This window comes from Cricetulus griseus, chromosome 3 (assembly GCF_003668045.3).
Source record: "Cricetulus griseus strain 17A/GY chromosome 3, alternate assembly CriGri-PICRH-1.0, whole genome shotgun sequence".
Taxonomy (NCBI): domain Eukaryota; kingdom Metazoa; phylum Chordata; class Mammalia; order Rodentia; family Cricetidae; genus Cricetulus; species Cricetulus griseus.
In genome coordinates, this window is record NC_048596.1 from 189,015,953 (window position 1) to 189,034,443 (window position 18,491).

An 18,491-nucleotide genomic window follows, 5' to 3' on the forward strand; every position below is an offset into this window, starting at 1 on the left:
AAGCAATAGTACCCATAGAGTGGCCACTGGAAGAGTATTCTTTGTAGTAGTTGAGTGTGTGTGTGTGTGTGTGTGTGTGTGTGTGTGTGTGTGTGTATGGGATGTATGGGAGAGGGTTCCCTTTTTTCAGTATTCCATCATTTTCCATTTGGGGCCCTCTGGGAATTACTATTAAAGAACACGATTGTGGAATGCTGCCTACTCACAGAAGAATGTGTTCATGAAACTCAATCTACCCAGAGCACTCCACTGGTGGATTTGTATTCCTGAAGCACCAACCAAAATAAGAAATGTTAATTTCTTGCAGACTATTATCAGATGATTTTTAAATATCTGCCAAGCAGGAATGTCTGTTCCCATGTGAGGAATTTCCGTAATAAAACCTTGGCACCAGAGCACAAGGCGATAGTTTTATAGAAACAGAAAAAACAGCAAGCATTTTCCCGGAGGACAGTTTTAGCTACAATTCACCAATGCTTGCTTTGTTATTTCTGTCTTATTTTATGCTTTTGTTTTGAAACATAATGCAATTTTACCTGGATACACTCCCGGGCAATCAGGAAATAGCTCAGTATGTTGGTTGGCACTGCCAAATACACGACCTGCGGAAAATCAGAAGGCTTCTCTGCCTGGCCACTTCCCCCACCCCATAAGGCTGGCAGGGCACAAAACGGGTTAAGGCTTATTGAGAATATATGGGGAGGGGAGGAAGCCCCGAGGAGGCCGGGAGCAGCGGACAGCGCCTCCAGGTCCAGCTTCCATCACCTGCAGCGGCTGCGGAGCTCAGAAAGCTGCTAGCTGGTGCTGTGCTTTTCAGAGGAGGTAGGATGCTGAGGCCAATTTCTAGGACCGCTGCGAGGAGTGGGCGTGGCCTCGGCGGCAGTAGTGTGTAAGCTTGTTAGGACAGATGCTGGTTGCTTTTCAGTGAGGAACCAGTGCTTGGTGGGGGGAGGAGCGAGAGAGAGCGAGAGAGAGAGAGAGAGAGGGAGAGAGGGAGGAGAGAGAGAGAAAGAGAGAGAGAGAGAGAGAGAGAGAGAGAGAGAGAGAGAGAGAGAGAGAGAGAGAGAGAGAGAGAGAGCAGAGGAGGGAGGAGGAAAGGAGGAGAGAGCAGTAGCGCGTGAGAGGAGGGAGGGAGGAAAGAGAGCCAGAGAGCTAGAGATACTGAAGACTCAGTGCTGGGTGAAGGACCGAGGAGAACCTGTCTCCAGCGCGCCCTGAGAGCCACTTGAGATCTTTTGGGGAGCTAAAAAATTATGAATATGGGATCTGTCACTGGTGCTGTCCTCAAGACGTTACTTCTGTTGTCTACTCACACCTGGAAGAGAGTGGAAGCCGGGAATTCGTGTAAGTACACAGCAAATGATTTAAAACTTGCAGGGGGGCTACGCGCAAAACTTTGATTCTGTTGTTATTATGATTAATCTTTTCAACTGGAATTGCTGCGGGGGGCTAAGCGAAGTACCACAGGAGAATTGTGCAATAGGACTGGGTTCCTCCTGGTCTTGTCAGAATATGCAAAATGTTATCTGGACTATTTTTTTTTTTTTTTACTAGCAGAATCTTACTCTCCTTGAATATTCATTGAGAATAGTCAACTTCTAGTAAAACATTACATTAGCATCTTAATCATAGACCGGCCCAGGCACCTCTCTTCAGGTTATTGAATTTCCTTGGGATTATTTGGCTAGCAGGAAAACAACCCGCAGACTTGATATTCTTTCTGCTGCATTAGCTAAGATTTCTGAAGTTTGCGATTTAGCAGTAGCTGGCTGCATCTCTAAAATGATGCAGACTAATAACTGAAACATACTGCAGACTTCACCGGCAGGCAGCACTGGTGGAAGGAAGCACAGCTCAGCATTGAAGAGCCCTGTCCTCCCTGGGAAGAGCACTCCTGGATGGGCACCCAGCCCTACATCTGGCTTAAAGGGAAATATGAAGGTGATTCCCACCCCAGCCACCACCTTAAGTAGTGTTCTCTTGTGGTTGAATTTTCAACTTCATGTGTTTGTAATTGATTGTCTTGGTACTGAGTTCATTGATTCAAGGAACATTCGTCACAGTCTCTCTGCTTCATTTAAATATCACCCAAAATATATTGGCCAACTCTTTCATCAGCTTGCAATTGGAGATAGGAAAAGTTTCTAAAGTTTATATTTGGCTTAAATTCTCTAAATGGAAGTATTTTCCCATCTGCCATCATGCATGATAAACAGCTCAGCAAACACAACTTTTGTTTTCTGTCTTGGATTTTAAAGATCATCTTTATCTGCTTTACATTACAAGAAAGTGTTACAAGGCCTGTTCAGGAATGGACTCCACTGCTGTATTGCCAGGGTTAGGTTTGGGAGACAGAAACTGGTCGCTGTCTTTCCTGTAGAACCTCCTTTGACTTTACTGAAGAGTCCTAGTGGGGGAAGAACTCATGGTCATAAGCCCAAGTCCATTCACGCTGCGTGACCATGGTGATTTGTGCTTCCATTTGCAGGACTTCATTTAATGTCACAATTTATCTGCCACTCTGCAAAGGAGAGAACTTCTTTCAAGGGCTGCACTGTTTCCCTTCCAATTTTAAATTGGATGCCTGGAAACAAGTCAATAAAATGTGCATGGTTACACCCAGTCAAAATCTTGGGGGGTCCTTTGGTGATAGACTTCGACAAACATTGTAGCAAATAAACAAACAAACAAGGACCACAAGCGACCAGAGCCCATCCACTCAGGTAAATGAAGTTTTGTGGCAAAGGTATCCCGAAGCTGCACGCATTCAGTGAAGAGGGAGCACTAGAGGTCACTGTTGCGATGTGAAGCACATCACAGGCTCCTTTCCCTTGAGAAGGGCAGAGCTTCACCCTGGCCTAACCCAGTTTGCCTTTCCAATGCGTCACATGTGGTTTGCAGTATATTAATATGAGTAATTGGGTTGTGAGCTGTTGATGTTTGTCTGCTTGCTTGAAGTCTGATGCAAACTATAACCAGAAGATCTGTATTAAAGGGCTTTTTCCCCCCCAGTACCTCTTCTTAGCCAAGGGAAAGTGAGCAGCTGGGATTTGAGGAGAGGCTTGGGCTCTTGTCTGCTTGGCTCTGGCTGGTGCAGTTTCAATGTTGGATCTGTACCCGCTGGGGTTGGAGATCTCTATGAAGTCATTGGCTAAACTCAGAGAGCCTAGAATTAAATGATCAGGAAACTTTAAGTATTAAAATTGGAATTCCTGGTTAGTTGGCTTTTCTTCAAGGGTCAAAATTCATAATTCAGTGGCTTCAGATAATTAAGGTGACTTTTAGTAATTTCTTATTGGTATTTTGACAGTGTAGATACAAAAGATTTCATTTTCTAATTTTAATATTATTCCTCAGTTTTTACATTTTGGAGGCATCAGGGTCCACTTGTTGCTGGGTTAGGATAGAAAGGTCATTTTTGGAAGACCAAGTATGTATTATGTGTTTATGAACAAGGGTGAAAGTGGGCCAAAGGACAGCAACTAACTAGCATAAGCATCTCAAAGCCTTATAAGGCCTCCAATAACTCTTCTGAACCAGATTGTATATTAATAAGAAGTGAATCAATCTTAAATCCCACTAGTAAAGTCAGAGGGAACTGAACATAAGCAAAGGAAAATTAAAGGCCTGTCTCTTGGGTGAATGCAAACACCTTTCTCCTTATTTACAACTGACTCACAAGGAGAAAATCTGTCATCCTCTGAGTCACCCTTTGGGTAACAATAAGAACATTTGCCTAGGGGACTCTGTAAACCTGGGATTAGCTGAACTCTAATTTGAATATTAATTGATCTAATTAATCAACTGGGAAATTTGCATTAGAAAGATTCCATGCAAACAGAACTACCTTCTCCTCCCTCTCTCTCTCATGCTTACACACACACACACACACACACACACACACACACACACACACACGCAAACATACACATACACACCCCTATGTGCAAGTACAGATTACTAACCCATGTGCCCTGAGCATTCTTGGTGACTCTGGTCAGTACCTGTGAATTTAAGAAGAAATATATTGAGTGGGTCACATTCTTTGCTTCTGGGGTCCCATACAACATTTCCAAGCTGTGAGCCAGCACCCAAGTTTTACTTTTTTGTCCAGGTCAAGATAAGTTTGCTACTACACTGAGCCATCCTTTTCGTGCAAACACAGTGACAGGTGTCCTTGCACATGGGCATGCTTCCTGGGTCTCCTTGACTTCTTCACTTCCTTCTAAGAAAGATACTATAACGGGGATGTTATTTATTTATTTTACACTTGTTCTTAAGAACCCACAATTTCTGAAGGTCTAGTTAGTTTATTTTTTGGGGGGCTAATAGCCATATAAGAAGGATGGGATGTAACTAGTAAGTATGGGACAGGCTTTGCTTTGTTTTCATTCTGACAGATCACATGATGAAGGACACACTGAGCCCTGCTCTGAGAATAATTAACACCCACCACATAGTTCACTAATGACTTAATTAGAAGTTAGCTTCTGTCCATGTTCTTTCTTTCCTTTAATTGAAATCAGGGATATATGGAAAGGTAACTGCTTGAGTAGACAGATGATCATTCTTACCAGATACAACCCAGATACAATTGGACAGATCCTCAACTTACTAAAATTCAGTTATGTAGTTCTTTCTAAAAGCTTCCTTTTATTCTCTCTCCTCTTCCAGATATGCTCTATAGTAAAGTAATGAAATATTTAAATGCAATAACAAAGTACTGATGAATATGATCCATGACGCAGTGTGTTAATGGCTGGCCCTTGGAAGTGAAGATCAGTGGGTTCTCTGACTTGATATCCTAGGATCATTTACTTTTTCCCATTTATTGCCTTCTCTCCACTTATTGCATCAACTCAGACCATTTCTGATGCTTTTGTCCAGGGATAGCTTATAAGCCAATGTGGAGACCAAACATAACTTCCATATGGCACCTAGTGCTTAAAGTAGTAAATGTTGTTATTGTCTTACGAATTAGTTTTGGAATTCGTATCACATACAAACAATTAGAGTCAATCTGTATGTCAATTGACTATTTTTTTTTCATTGAAAATAGATCAATGGAATTGTGAAAGGTCGTTGGAAAGAGGGCTGTAATGTTTATCTCAGGGGTTGGCAGGGTATGGCTTTTGAGTCAAATCTGGTCTCATGCCTGTCTTTGTATGGCCTATGAACTAGCAGTGAGGTTTGCATCTTTACCTGAAAACAAAGGAGACAATAAGAAACAAAATGACAGTGTGTGAAATGAGTTTATATTAATATTGATGGATAAAAATGGTCTTACATCACTAATCATGCAAATAATGAAGGAGCTACTCCCACTCCTGGCAATTTAACAGGAGAATCCTTCACTTTCATATTTTCTCTATTTGTTTCTCCTAAACGACTATTGTTGAGAAATCTCATTTCCATGACTATGCAATACTTGCATTTGTTAGGAAAGTTTCACAGCACTTTTGGCTTCTAAGGGGGCATTTTTAATCTCAACTAATTGCATTACTATGCAGTGCTTGATAGAGTATGTGAGCAATTTCCCCTCAGATTTAGGATAAAAATTCTGTTGTTACTCCACATTTTCATGAGCATGAAATATTCTACTCTATATGATTCAGAAAAGATTTGGAATCAAATTGATTATGTGAGGGAAACAGTCTTGTTTGAAGAGTGTTCTTGCTTTGGAAGTAACTCAGCAGCTTCCCCAAAATGCTCAAATTGGCAAACTTTCTAGAACAAATTGAAAAATAGATTTTCATTTAAGTACAACCCACTGAGAATTCATAATAATTAAGCAAGTGCTTTCCACCTACTCATGCCCGAGTAATTAATTTGTATGTAAATATCTTGTCCATTTGGAATTGTATTTACTTTTGATTTCCAGAAACTGATCATTAGGTTAATTTTATTTATATTACACTATTTATAGCATTTTAAAGAGCAAGTTAAAATGTAATAGGTTATACTGTTAAAATACTTTTATTGTAATTTAAAAATGGCTATGTGCTAAAGTTCATTTTTTAAATAATATATTCATTCTTTTCTTTTGAGGAAGGGTCTCATGTAGTCCAGATTTCCTTTTGACCTTGCTAGGTCTGACCTTCAACTCCTGACTCTGCAGATTCTGCTCCTAAATTCTGAGATTACAGGCATGAGTCACTAAGCCTGGCCCAATGTTTTTGTTTTGTTTTGTTTGTTTGTATTTTTGAGACAGGGAGTCACTATATAGACCTGGATGGCCTAGAACTCACTGTGTACATCAGGGTGGCCTAGAACTCACAGCGATCCACCTGCCTCTGAGTGCTAGATTACAGTTGTAAGCCATCATACCTGGCTCCTAATAGTGTTTTAGCAATCCAGTTTTAAACGAAGATTCCTTCTTCTCATCATAGGGTCTTTTTTTTAAACCCAAGAAAGTCTTAAGATGTGATCTAGGATGGGGCTTAGTAAGAAGTGAGGCAACTGACTCATGATTGTCTATTGGACATAGATGCTTAGGGATAGTGACCTTGGCAGTCTAAATTGTTGAATATGGTTTTTCATTAAAACATCAGTCTAGCCTCACAAATGCCCATTTTTCTGCTTAGAATGAAAATCTCTTTTATCTCAGATCAATCAATACTGAACCTTTAATGTTGTCAACTAATGAATCATTTGACCTTTAAATTGCCAGTTAGCCCCAGATTAGCCAAGAAATCCTTCACTCTTCATGTTGTTGTTTGTTTGAGAGGGGGACTCAGGTAACCCGTGCTGACTTTGAACTCTAGATCCTCCTGCCTCTAGGAGCTAAGATTACAGAGATGAACCACCAGGCCCTTAATCATCGTCCTTTAAAAAAACATTTTTTTTTTCTCTTCTGTACTGACTGAAAGTTTGTAGAATCAAAACACTAGGTAGAAAAGACAACACTGACTGCCACACAATTCCCAATATTCATATTGGTAGCTTATTACTTTTGGTGAAATAATAAAGGCTTGCATACTTTGATTTGATTTTTCCCAATGCTTGTAGCTTATTATTTTCTATTTTATTGATTCAAACATTTTGACATCATTGACTTCTTTGATATGTATCTGGAATTCTTGTTGTTTTCTTGTGAATTAGAATGATGAAGAAAGATTAATCCCCACAGAATATGTGTTTCAGATAAGAGGTGCTTTGTGAATTCCCCACATTCTTGAAGTAGAAGGTGTTTTGCTGCTGTTGTTGGTAGAGTGAACCCTGACTACATAGATGATTGTGTTAGTGGCTCTTCAGGGTAGAAACCTTTAGAAATACTCTTTAACAAGCAGAGCTCCAAAACACACCTTGAATTGGAGCATCAGATGCTGCAGTTGGTTGGATTCTGCTCATCTTAAAGAAGAAGAAAAAAATCTCAATGGGATGGGATGGCACATCTGTAGTCCCAGCACATAGGATGATGAGGTAGGAGGATCCTGAGTGCCAAAACAGACTCAATTCCATAGTGAAATCCCGTTTGATAAAATCCAAGGGCTGGTGATGCATTTTAGTGGTAAAACACTTGACTAGCTTGCTCCTGACCCTAGGGTTCCACTTCCCACACCCACCACAGAAGTATAAGAAGGGAAGAAAATAAATGCCTTACACTAACTACATAATGATGAAAAAAGCTTTGGGGCAGCCTGTTGTGATCACCTGAAGTCTTTCTTTAAAGAAAATGCACTCACTAATGAGTTACTCTTGAAATTAATGTGGCCAGTCAATGCCTTTGGGCTCTTAAAAGGTGGTTTAAAATGTTTTCAGAAGTAATTGGTTATTTGTAATTCTAAGTTGCGATAGATGATAGATGCAATTTCTAAACATTTTAAAGTGTGTGTGTGTGTGTGTGTGTGTGTGTGTGTGTGTGTGTGTGTGTGAGTTTCCATGCACCACATGTGTGCAGGAGCCCTCAGAGACTAGAAGAATATGCTAGATCCTCAGAAACTGGAGTTAGAGGCAACTGTGAGCTGCCATGTGGGTGTTGAGAACTGAACCCACCCATACCCTCTGCAAGGGCAGCAAGAGCTCTTAACCCCTGAGCCACCTCTCCAGTTCTTATAGTGCATTTATAAATGAGAATGGCATCAGCTAGACTGGGTGTCATTGGATTATATTCATTTTGGGAATGTGGGAGGCAACTTTGATCTCAAATTTCAGCATTCAAATTTCTTCAGTGAGCTCCAAGGCTGTAGTTTGAGTGTGGATTTCAATTAAATGTTTCTGTCTTTTCACGTGTGTGTTTATAACTCTGTGACTTTCATGGCTGGCCTTTTGTTTTTAATCTGTTGTTGGGGTTCCCCAATATGCCAGCAAGTTGTCTCAAGGATCTAGTGTTGACAAAGACCCAAGTCTGCTATTGCCATATGAGAAAGGTGCTTTTGGCTCTCATTCAGCTTTCAAAAGGTGGAATTTGTAAATGTCTTCTACAAAGGTTTTCTCACATACATGGCATCTATAACTACAGGTCAAGAAATGATGGCATGCATGCACGTCAAGTACATCCCTCATCATCTTCCTAGCTTCATGTAGTGATTGGGAAGAGAGCATGTGTTGGGCTTTTTGCTCCTTTCCAATGGAATTTTTTGTCATGGTTCATGGAAAAGCAGTACTTTGACAATAAAATTGGGGAAATCTCATAACAGGATGTAAAAATGAGCCTGTTTATGTTACAGTTAATGAGTCATTCCAATGTAATAATTGGAAAAGTGAGTGAAGCCTGCAAACATTTGACATTTTAAGTAGTTCAAAATTAGTAACTATAAAATTTTTTAATGCATAATTATTTAATAGTGATGAGATTTATCTAGAAGGGTTTTAAATCACAAAAGAAAAAAACGGTATAATATGTATCATATCTATAGCTCTAATTACTTAAAAAATTAAGTTCTTCTCATTAGCAGTTGTCTGGAATAAGACATTATGTGCTTCTAAATCACAAAACACATATTTTTCCCATGACCACCCCCCACTGGCAATTATGGTGCTTAAAAATGGGATCATAGGTTGATATTAGTCTAGAAGTAATGTAAATATATAAACTCACTTGTCTTCTTAAAGTACATTTGTTGTGTAATTGCTGGGTGAGCTATTGTTTTATTTCTTGACTTAGCAGTTGCAACCTATGGAGACTGATTTTGAATGTCTTCTGAATAACAACTATACTGATGAACTTTTTAAGAACTGGTCCTGAGCCAGGAGGTGGTAGGTTCCTGGGTCAATGAGCAGACATTCAAGTCTCTTGTCTCATAACAGAGGTCTTCCCATCTTCCTGTTAGTTAAACCAGCACATACCAGACCACAAGAGGGAGTTTCGGATAATTTGGAAAAGTTAAATTTTTAAGCTAATAGACTTGCTTTAAAATATTGAATAGGAGGAAAATATAGGATAACCAACCTACAATCCATAGCCCCAGGGAGGCTAGATAACAAGGAGGGCCAAAGAGGATGCATGGATTTCCCTGGGAAGGGGAAGTAGCCAAGATCTCCCGAGGAAACTGGCGTAGGGGTTGGGCAATGGAGGGATGGGAACTAGAGGGAGTGGGTTGGAGGCAGGATGGAGGGGGAGAATAACAAAAGAGGTATCTTGATAGGGGGTACCCTTTTGGGGTTAGGGAAAAGCCTTGTGCCAAGGAAATCCCCAGGAACCCACAAGGATAACCCCTATTAAGACCCCTAGCAATGATGGAGAAGATGCCTGAACTGGCCATCTACTGTAAGCAGATTGGTTACCTCCCTAGTTGCCATCAGAGATACTGTATCCCGTAACTGATGGGAGCAGAGACAAGCACTGCCCTGAGCTCCAAGACTCTTGTGGAAGAAAGAAAGGAGGGATTGTACCAGCCAGGGGGGTCATGATGGAGGAGCCCACAGAATCATCTGACCTGAGCTCATGGGAGCCCCTGGATGCTGAACCAATAGTTAGGGACTGACCTAGGCCTTCTGCATGACAATCATGTAGTTTGGTCTCTTAGTAAGGCTTTTAATAGTGAGAGCTGGACCTCTTCCTGGCACTTAGCTGGATTTTGGTATCCTGTTCCCCATGCTGTATTACCTGGCCCACCTCAAAGTAAAGAGAGGAGCTTGGTCCTGCCTCAATTTGATGTGCCAAGCTTTGTGCAATCCCATGGGAGGCCTGTCCCTTTCTGAATGGAGATGGAAGAAGGGTGCATGGGGAGGGAAGTAGTTAGGAAAGTGGGGGAGGACGGGAGGAGAGGAGGGAAGGGAAACTGCTTGGTATGTAAAATAAATGAAAGAAATGTTATTTAAACAAAAAATAAAAAAATTTTAAAAATTCACATATTTATCAGCACACACACACACACATATATGTATATAGACATGTGTATAAATACAGACATATGCATATGGTCCTTAAGTCTTGTGATTTAAGCCTGGCAGTAGTGGTGCACACCTTTAACCCCAGCACTCGGAGGCAGAGGCAGAGGCAGGCAGATCTCTGTGAGTTCAAGGCCAGCAAGGTCTACAGAGTGAATTCCAGGACAGGTTCCAAAGCAACAGATAAACCCTGTCTTGAAAAACAAAACAAGAACAAACGAACAAAAGAATTGTAATTTAAAATCTGTTGCTCATCAGGAGACAAGGGAAAAAAGAAAGACATTAATTTGAATGTCGTTGAGGGACTTGAGTTGCTGAGTTAAAATTATCGTGTGTGTGTGTGTGTGTGTGTGTGTGTGTGTGTGTGTGTGTGTGTGTGTGTGCTCGTGCACATGCGTGTGCATGCATGCATGTGCACGCATGTATTTAAGAAGGGATTAAAGATCAGGGACATTACCGTAGGGGTACATTTTGAATTAAGTTGTGTTAAAACACAAGTGTGTTTCACTTGCTGTCCCTTCCACTGTCACCTCTACTATGGTTGTAAAAGTGTGTGTGGATTTAGATATTTTACCCTGATGTGAACACTGTCCACCATGTGTATGTGTTAAAATATCATCTGCTACCACATGAACATGTACAACTTCCTTATTGTAATGAAAAGAAACCCATCACCACTGTCCTGGTTAGCCTTAGTATCGACTTTACTCAGCCTAGAATCTCCTGGGAAGAGTTTTCAAGAGTAATTGTCACTGTCAGGCTGTCCTGTGGACATTTCTTAGAGGGATTGCCATGATTATTGATTGGCATAGGAGAGCCCAGTCCACTACGAAGGGCCCCCTTCTATAGGTAGGTGGTCATGGGATGATTAAGAAAATATGGGCCTGAGTAAGCATCGAACAATGCTCCTCCATGGTTACTGCCTGCCAGTTCTTGTCTGAGTTCCTGCCCTGACTCCCCTAGGTGATGGACTTTGATCTGGAGGTGTAAGCCAAATGAACCCTCCCCCCGAGGTTGTTTTTGGTCAGAGTGTTTTATCACAGCCACAGAAAGTAAACCAGAGCAACCCCAACAACCAAACGAGAAACAGAATGTAGGATTAAAATTTAACATAATAAACTCGCTATGGCAGTGCCCTTGGGGGCTGAGGCAGGAGGATTGTAAGTTTGAGATCAGCCTTGGCTATAGTGAATTCAAAGTTCAAGGTCAGCTTGTAATGGTTGATCTCTAGTTCAAAGGAAAAAAAAGGGAGAGAGAACATAAAGTCGGGATGGGTGGCGGTGGGAGTCTGGAATGAGTTGGAAGTGGGCAGTTGGAGTAGCACTTTGTATACTTGTATGAAATTCTTGGAGAAGAAATAAATATATTATAGTAAAAAGCCAAAAGACAATAAATCATAATAAAACATTCACAAAATGTCTTTGGAGATCCTGTTTAAATTTACTCTGAACATAGACAACTCTATTTGTCTTTTATAACTTCAAACTTCATTGTTTGTAGGATGTGGTATGACTATCCTTTTTGACTCAACTTTCTACTGGCCCCTAAATTCTAGGTTTTGTCAACACGACATATAGGGTGAAAAAAATGGCAGGGAAGGTTCTGGCTTCACAGCCACTGGGCAAATTGAAGCATAATTTAGCTCTCAAAGACAGTGCAATGGAGGGATGCTGGTACCCAGAGCAGGGCATTACAAACAAAGTTTAGCATTTGTCACATCATTCAGTTTTATCTCTCAATTTGGGCTGATTTTAAACAAAAAGAGTCTATCTCCAAAGGCAGAAAGCTGCATGGATGCTCACTGATCCTCATAGTTAAGGATTTATAATACATATTTACATTTGCCATGTTTTAGATGTTTAGGACTTAATTAAAAGAACATTGCTAAAATAAAAGCAATTCTGTCTAAATTGGTGTCGAGGGAATTCTGTGCGAGGTTATAAAGCTGCTCAATTAGGTGCCTTTGTGGCACAGCGTGTATGGTTCCAGGCTTGTCTGAACTGCTGTGCTTTGGTGTGTAAACTATCTTATCACCCTGTTAAGAAAACTCGATACACGTCTAAAATGCTTGCCATGATTGCTATGTCTTGAGTATCATGAGATGCATAATCTTTCCTTAAACTGCTACCACACAAACAAACAAACAAACAGCCAGACAAAACCAACATCAACAACCTCAAAACCCAGATAATTCAGAAAAAGAGTTTAAGGAAAGCTAAGAAAAACACTGAAGATAATACTTAGTTTTCTAAACTCTTGGCATCCTTTATTACAAAATGGAACAAAAAAGCATAAATTATTTCCTAATCAAATACAGCATCAATTAAAGAAAGGAGAAAGAAGTGAGCTCATAAAAATGGGGTGTAGGGCATTAAGGTACTAAAAGTAAAATTATATCCATAATAATTTGTTCTGCTTAACATGTAAAACTCAGATTAAATTCGTTTTTTTTTTTTTTTTAACTGGTCCTCCTTGTGAAATGACCATATTCATTTTGGGGAGAAGGCCTTGTTATGTGCTTGTAGGTGGAATAGCTTTTTCCTAGATAGATGTGTATAATTGTAACATAAACCAGATTATTGAGAAGACAATGTGTGTAGTGTCATTAATCACCAGAACATTCTCCAGAGATGATGCCAGGAAGTCCTCTGTTCCTCTGAGTTAGCAAAATCGAGCCTCCTGTGATCATGTTCCCCTTCCATTTTCCTGGATATAAGGGCGGTCTGGCTGTGACATCTGTCATGTTCAGCGATTGCCAGGACTGACTTGGCTGATCTGGCTAGTGTGGCAGCTGTCCCCTCTTTTCCTCAACCCCACCTCCAGGATCCCCATTTCATCCATCCCTTATTCGGCAATATTTGGAAATATTACACATTACTGTCTTTTTAGATAAGCAGTACAAACTATGTCCCCACAGTTAATCAACGTTAAAGCGTTCGGTTTGGGAGAGGAACAAGTCTTGCTTTATGTCATCTTTCACCACAGCAAGGTGAAATGTTTCAATGTTTAGACTAGACTCACCATAACAGCAGCCTGTGTACTGCACAGGAGTCTCCCGTTTTCCTGCTTTTGCCTGGGTTTACTGTTCTTTCTTCCTGAAAATCCTGCTGTTAGTATGTGTCCTCTACCTCCCTCTTTTAGTTCTCACCTCTGTTGTTGTGTGTACTTTGGTAATTCCCCCAAGCTCCCCTCAAATGCTTCTGGAAATTTTCTTAAATGTTATTTGAGTTCTTATTATTGGGGAAGGGATACACAAGCCGCAGCATGAGTTTGGAGGTCAGTGGACAATTTTGTGAGGTTGGTTCTCTCCTCCTAATTGTAAATGAGTTCTGGGGATATTATCTCAGGTAGGCAGGCTTGAATAGGAAGTGCCTTTACCAGCTGAGCCATCTTACTGGACTCTGGAAAACTTATTTTCCTGTACTTACAGGTGTGTGTGTGTGTGTGTGTGTGTGTGTGTGTGTGTGTGTGTGTGTAGTTGCATACTTTGCATGTGTGTGGTTGTACTGTTGATGTTTGCCTGTGGAGGCTGATTTTGAAACTCATCCTCCATTGCTCTTCTGCCACATTCATTGAGACAGGGTCTCTAAATCATCAGAGATCTTTGTTATGGCTGGTCTCCATAGTCAGGGCAACCTGCAGATCCCTGTCTTTACTTTCTGAGGCTGGAATTAGAGGTGGGTTGCTATGCCTATCTGGCATTTATGTGGGTTTCTGGCTATATGAACTTCGGTCCTAGCCTTATGTGCCAAGACTTAACCACTGAGCAATCTCCTTAGCCCTGGAAATCTTTTCACTCTTTTCCTCTGTGGGGTCTTACCTGAGCAAACTGCCTCAACCGTCATCAATCCCTGGCAGAAAATGTCCCTCGAACTTGAGTGCTTGCCTGGTAGGAACAGGAAAGCTGGTATTGAAGAGAGGCTCATTTACAAAACTGTAAACTCTGAAAAGTGAAGGCATTACTTTGGTAATGTTTGTAAAGACACCTTCTAGTATAGTGCCTGTACTGGAGAGGGTTCTTAGGAAATGTGGGAGAAAGTCCATGCACTGCTTGTATTTTATTTTCTAGTTGAAATATCAGTGTCATAGATCAATCAGAAGGACATCTGTTATTTAAATGATTAAGAAATCCATTTATATATGGTGGCCTCCCCCTCCCTTTTAGATAACCCTTTAAATTTTTGCCATTTTATTTTCTCTATTATATTTCATTTGGGTAGATTGAGTACATTTCTTGCTGTCAGTAATATTAGGTATATCCCCCTGGCTGGCCTATTGTTTTCTCTCTCTCTTCCTTCTTTATCTTTTTCTAAAAAGCAAAGCAACTGTAGTTTGATAGATTACTGGCTCAAATAATTTTGATTAAGAGCCTCAGAGGACAGGTCAACTCTCTCTCTCTCTCTCTCTCTCTCTCTCTCTCTCTCTCTCTCTCTGAGTATAAACTGACTGCTGAATAACTACTGCCTCCTTTGGGGCCACCCTGGGTCTGTCCACCTTGGCAACAACCCCTGGAGACAGTCTGTAAGTTGGAAATTCTACACAAGGGACCTGCTTTCCATGGAGACATTTTCATCACCTTTATATTAAGTGGGAATCAAGATTCAGTAGACTCAGGACAGGTTAAGTGAAGTCTATTCGGGGAGAATGCATTTACCCAAGAAAGAGGCTGACTGCCGCAAGTTCCAGCTCCAAGGATTCACCCAGGCTCCCTCCGTAAACCCACTGGAAGCAAGAGAGAGCCAGCCACCTGTCCTGCCCCCAGACTAAACCCACATGGTCACACTGGCATTATCTGGGCGTGGTCAGTTCTACAAGTTTGGCTCGGTGGATATGTCACTATGCCTTTATCTACTTTAGAATTTCAATTCCTTTTAATGGAAATATACTTTCCCTTTTCTTTCAATTATTTTTGTATTTCTTCTATTTATTTATTTATTTATTTATTTATTTATTTATTTATTTATTTAGAAACAGGGTCTCTCAGTATAACCCTGACTGGCCTGGTACTTACTATGTAGCCCAAGGTGGCCTACAATTTACGGCAGTCCTTTTGTGTCACCTTCTCCTGAGTACTAAGGATATAGTCACAAGACAACATCTCCCGTCCTATTTTGTGTTTTCTGATTCATAAAATTTCCTCCTATACACAGAGTAGGGGGAAAACCAAACAACATCAACAACTCCAAAACCATAGGTTTTTGCCCCTTTTCCCTTTCCTCACTGACTTCCTCCAGAATGAACTAACAGCTTCCCTGACCTTATTTTGCATAAATGTACACATGTCTCTTGTTGCCCGGAGCAGGTTTTGCCAGCATTGATGGGTTCTTAACTTTTAATTTCCTCTCTTAATTGCATGCATGCTCTTTTTTAAAATAACGATTTTCTTATAAAACCACATCATTTCAAATTCCTTTCACATTTCTTCCTTTTCATGGTACACATTTGTGAGTTTTATTGTCGGAATTGTATAGTTCACAGCTAACCACGAGTGTTGACATATGCTATCATTAACAATGACAGATATTCCTTTTGTGTTAGGCTCTGTGGACTCTAAAGTAGTGGAGTATGGACTCTTCTTTTCCTTTCCTTCTCACACAGGCCTGTGAGACAGGTGATGACCCCTTTACAAACTAGAAAACTGAGACCTGGAAGGTTACAGAGCTGACACATGGCTACAAATCCGCTGACTTCACCCCCATCCCCTGGGGAATAAGTACATCATTTACCCATGAGCCTTGCAAATCCCCTCTTCTGAGTGTTACAGCACACCTGTGCCCTTTTTTGGGGTGTCCTTTTAGGCATGGCACATTGATCCTGTTTTGGATATGTATTTAGGGGCTGCAGAGATGACTCAGCAGTGATGAGCATCTGTTACTCTTCGGAGTTTGGTTCTCAGCATGCATGTTGGGTGGATTGCAACTACCTGTAACTCCAGACAAACTGATGCCTTCTACTGGTCTCCTAAGGCACCCACACTAAAGTGCACATACATACTCTCAAGCATACAGGCACACACACACCTACAGGCGCGCGTGCGCGCTCATACACACACACACACACACACACACAAACATACAGGCACAGGCACACACACAGCATAGATGTACACACACAAACGTGCAGGCACAGGCACACATGCACACACATACAAACATAAAGACACACATACATACACATAAACAAAATAAATCTTAAAATATGTATTTTGATTTTAAATTGATGCATAATATCTAATGTGTTTCTGGAGTTGCAGCATGACATTCGATGCACATATACAGTGCATATGATGAAATCATCTGAAATACGTACCATTTTGTAATACAACGTTACAGAATCTTCCCTACTAGCTATTTTGAAATAGCCAATTAGGTGATATCAATTATAATTGTATTTTGAGGAATGTTAGTTATTTTCTCACTCATTTAACAAAATTTATGACAAAAGCAACTTTGGGGTGGGGATGATTTATTCTGGCTCATGGTCTCAGAGCAGGGACAGCATAGCAGGGTTTATGGCAACAGGAGCCATTAATAGAGCCTCTCATATCTTTGTGGACAGAAAGCACAGAGCTAGACTTGAACTGGAAGTGGGCTATCCCTTTAAAGGTGACCTACTTCTGCTGGCTAGCCCTCAGTCCTAATGTTTCCACAGCCTCCCCAAAACAGTATTACAGTGGGGACCAAACATCCAGATACATGAGCTGGAGGTGAGGGTGGAGGGCATGTCACATTCAAGCCTTAGCATGTCCTGTTGAACAAAATGATTACTCTGTTAGGTACATCCATTCATCACAGTCCCCCTGTCCTCTGTCCTCCCAGGCTCTGGTAACCACTAGTATAGTCTCTATTTTAGTAAGATCAACATTTTAGTTTGCACATGGAGTGAGAACATGGTATTTGTCCTTTCTGTAGTGTGATAAGTTCTAAGATGATCCTCCTGTTTCTTTTCAAACATCCTACCACTTATATTTTGACAGTAAACTTTCTTACTGGTTAGAGAGAACCAGTATGCTACAGGTAGGCAATAATAAAAATTTATCCTTTTCAAAAAAATTTCTCTACACCGTGTTGCTTCCTGTTACTCAAGATCCATACATTCCCTCTATATTTCTCAACACCTCCAAGAACAGAATATACAATGTTAAAACTGTCCCAGTCACAAAGCAAAGCCAGCTCCTTCAGCAGTTGTGCAGTGCCTGGCTGAGTGCTCTGCTGGCTTCATTTCTTTCTTCCATCAAAGCATCTCTCCTCCCCGCTGGGCAGAAGCACACTCCTTATGGCTGCATTGTGCATAGGCACACTCTGTATGGCTGCATTGTGCCTCTTCTAATGCTGCCATGACAAAATATAACAGCTTGAATGCCTAAAGTAATAGGAATTCATGTTTTCCACACACCTGAAGTCCAGCATCAAGGGCAGGGGTCAGGGTTGGTTTATCGTGAATCTTTTCTTTCTGTATTATGATGACTGCTTTCTCCCTGTCTACTCAGGAACATGGTAGTGTGCATGAATTTTTATGTGAGTGTGAGCATACATATATGAATGTGGTGTGTGTGTGTGTGTGTGTGTTCATGAAAGAGAGAGAGAGAGAGAGAGAGAGAGAGAGAGAGAGAGAGAGAGAGAGAGAGAGAGACAGACAGACAGACAGACAGACAGACAGAGACAGAGACACTTTGTCTTTTCCTATCCTTATCTGGACAGTAGTCCTTTTGGATTAGGGTCCCGCCCTAGGACATCATTTAACTATAATTACCCCTCCAGTTCCCCATCTCTAAATACTGGCACATTGGCAATTATGGTTCCACATACAAATTTTGGGGGTATATTTTTCAGTCCATGGCAGTGTTTTGAATCTTGCAACTGCCTACCTAAAGTGACTGTTCCCTTGATTTGAAGAGAGATTTCTCAAGCTCAACAGCATATATTTCTTTTACACATTGAGGCATCTTGGGCACACTGAAAAATGAACAAAGTCACCTCCATTTGGGTGGATCCCTCTTGAGTGGCATTGCAGAAATCACTACTAGTGTGCCCATCTACTGACCAATTGTTATAGGTTCACTACTGCTCTGTCTCTTTTTATCAGCACCCTGTACTCCCTAGCTGCCTCTACCCAGGAGCTTCCAACACCCATAAGAAGTGTGTATGTTAGTGATACAA

General features: G+C 40.9%; 1 protein-coding gene across 6 annotated transcripts in view; it reads left to right on the top strand.

Annotated features, from left to right (window-relative positions):
- Positions 1 to 1,253: 1,253 nt before the first annotated feature.
- Cntnap4 (contactin associated protein family member 4) overlaps positions 1,254 to 18,491 on the top strand; it is a 280,275-nt gene continuing 263,037 nt past the window's right edge. For 5 of the 6 annotated variants that reach the window (XM_035441454.1, XM_035441457.1, XM_035441456.1 and 2 more), the window contains exon 1: positions 1,260 to 1,344. In XM_035441454.1, coding sequence (XP_035297345.1) covers positions 1,260 to 1,344 — 85 coding nt within the window. Of the gene's footprint in view, positions 1,345 to 18,491 lie in introns of all 6 variants that reach the window. The other variant, XM_027406068.2, reaches the window with a different exon arrangement.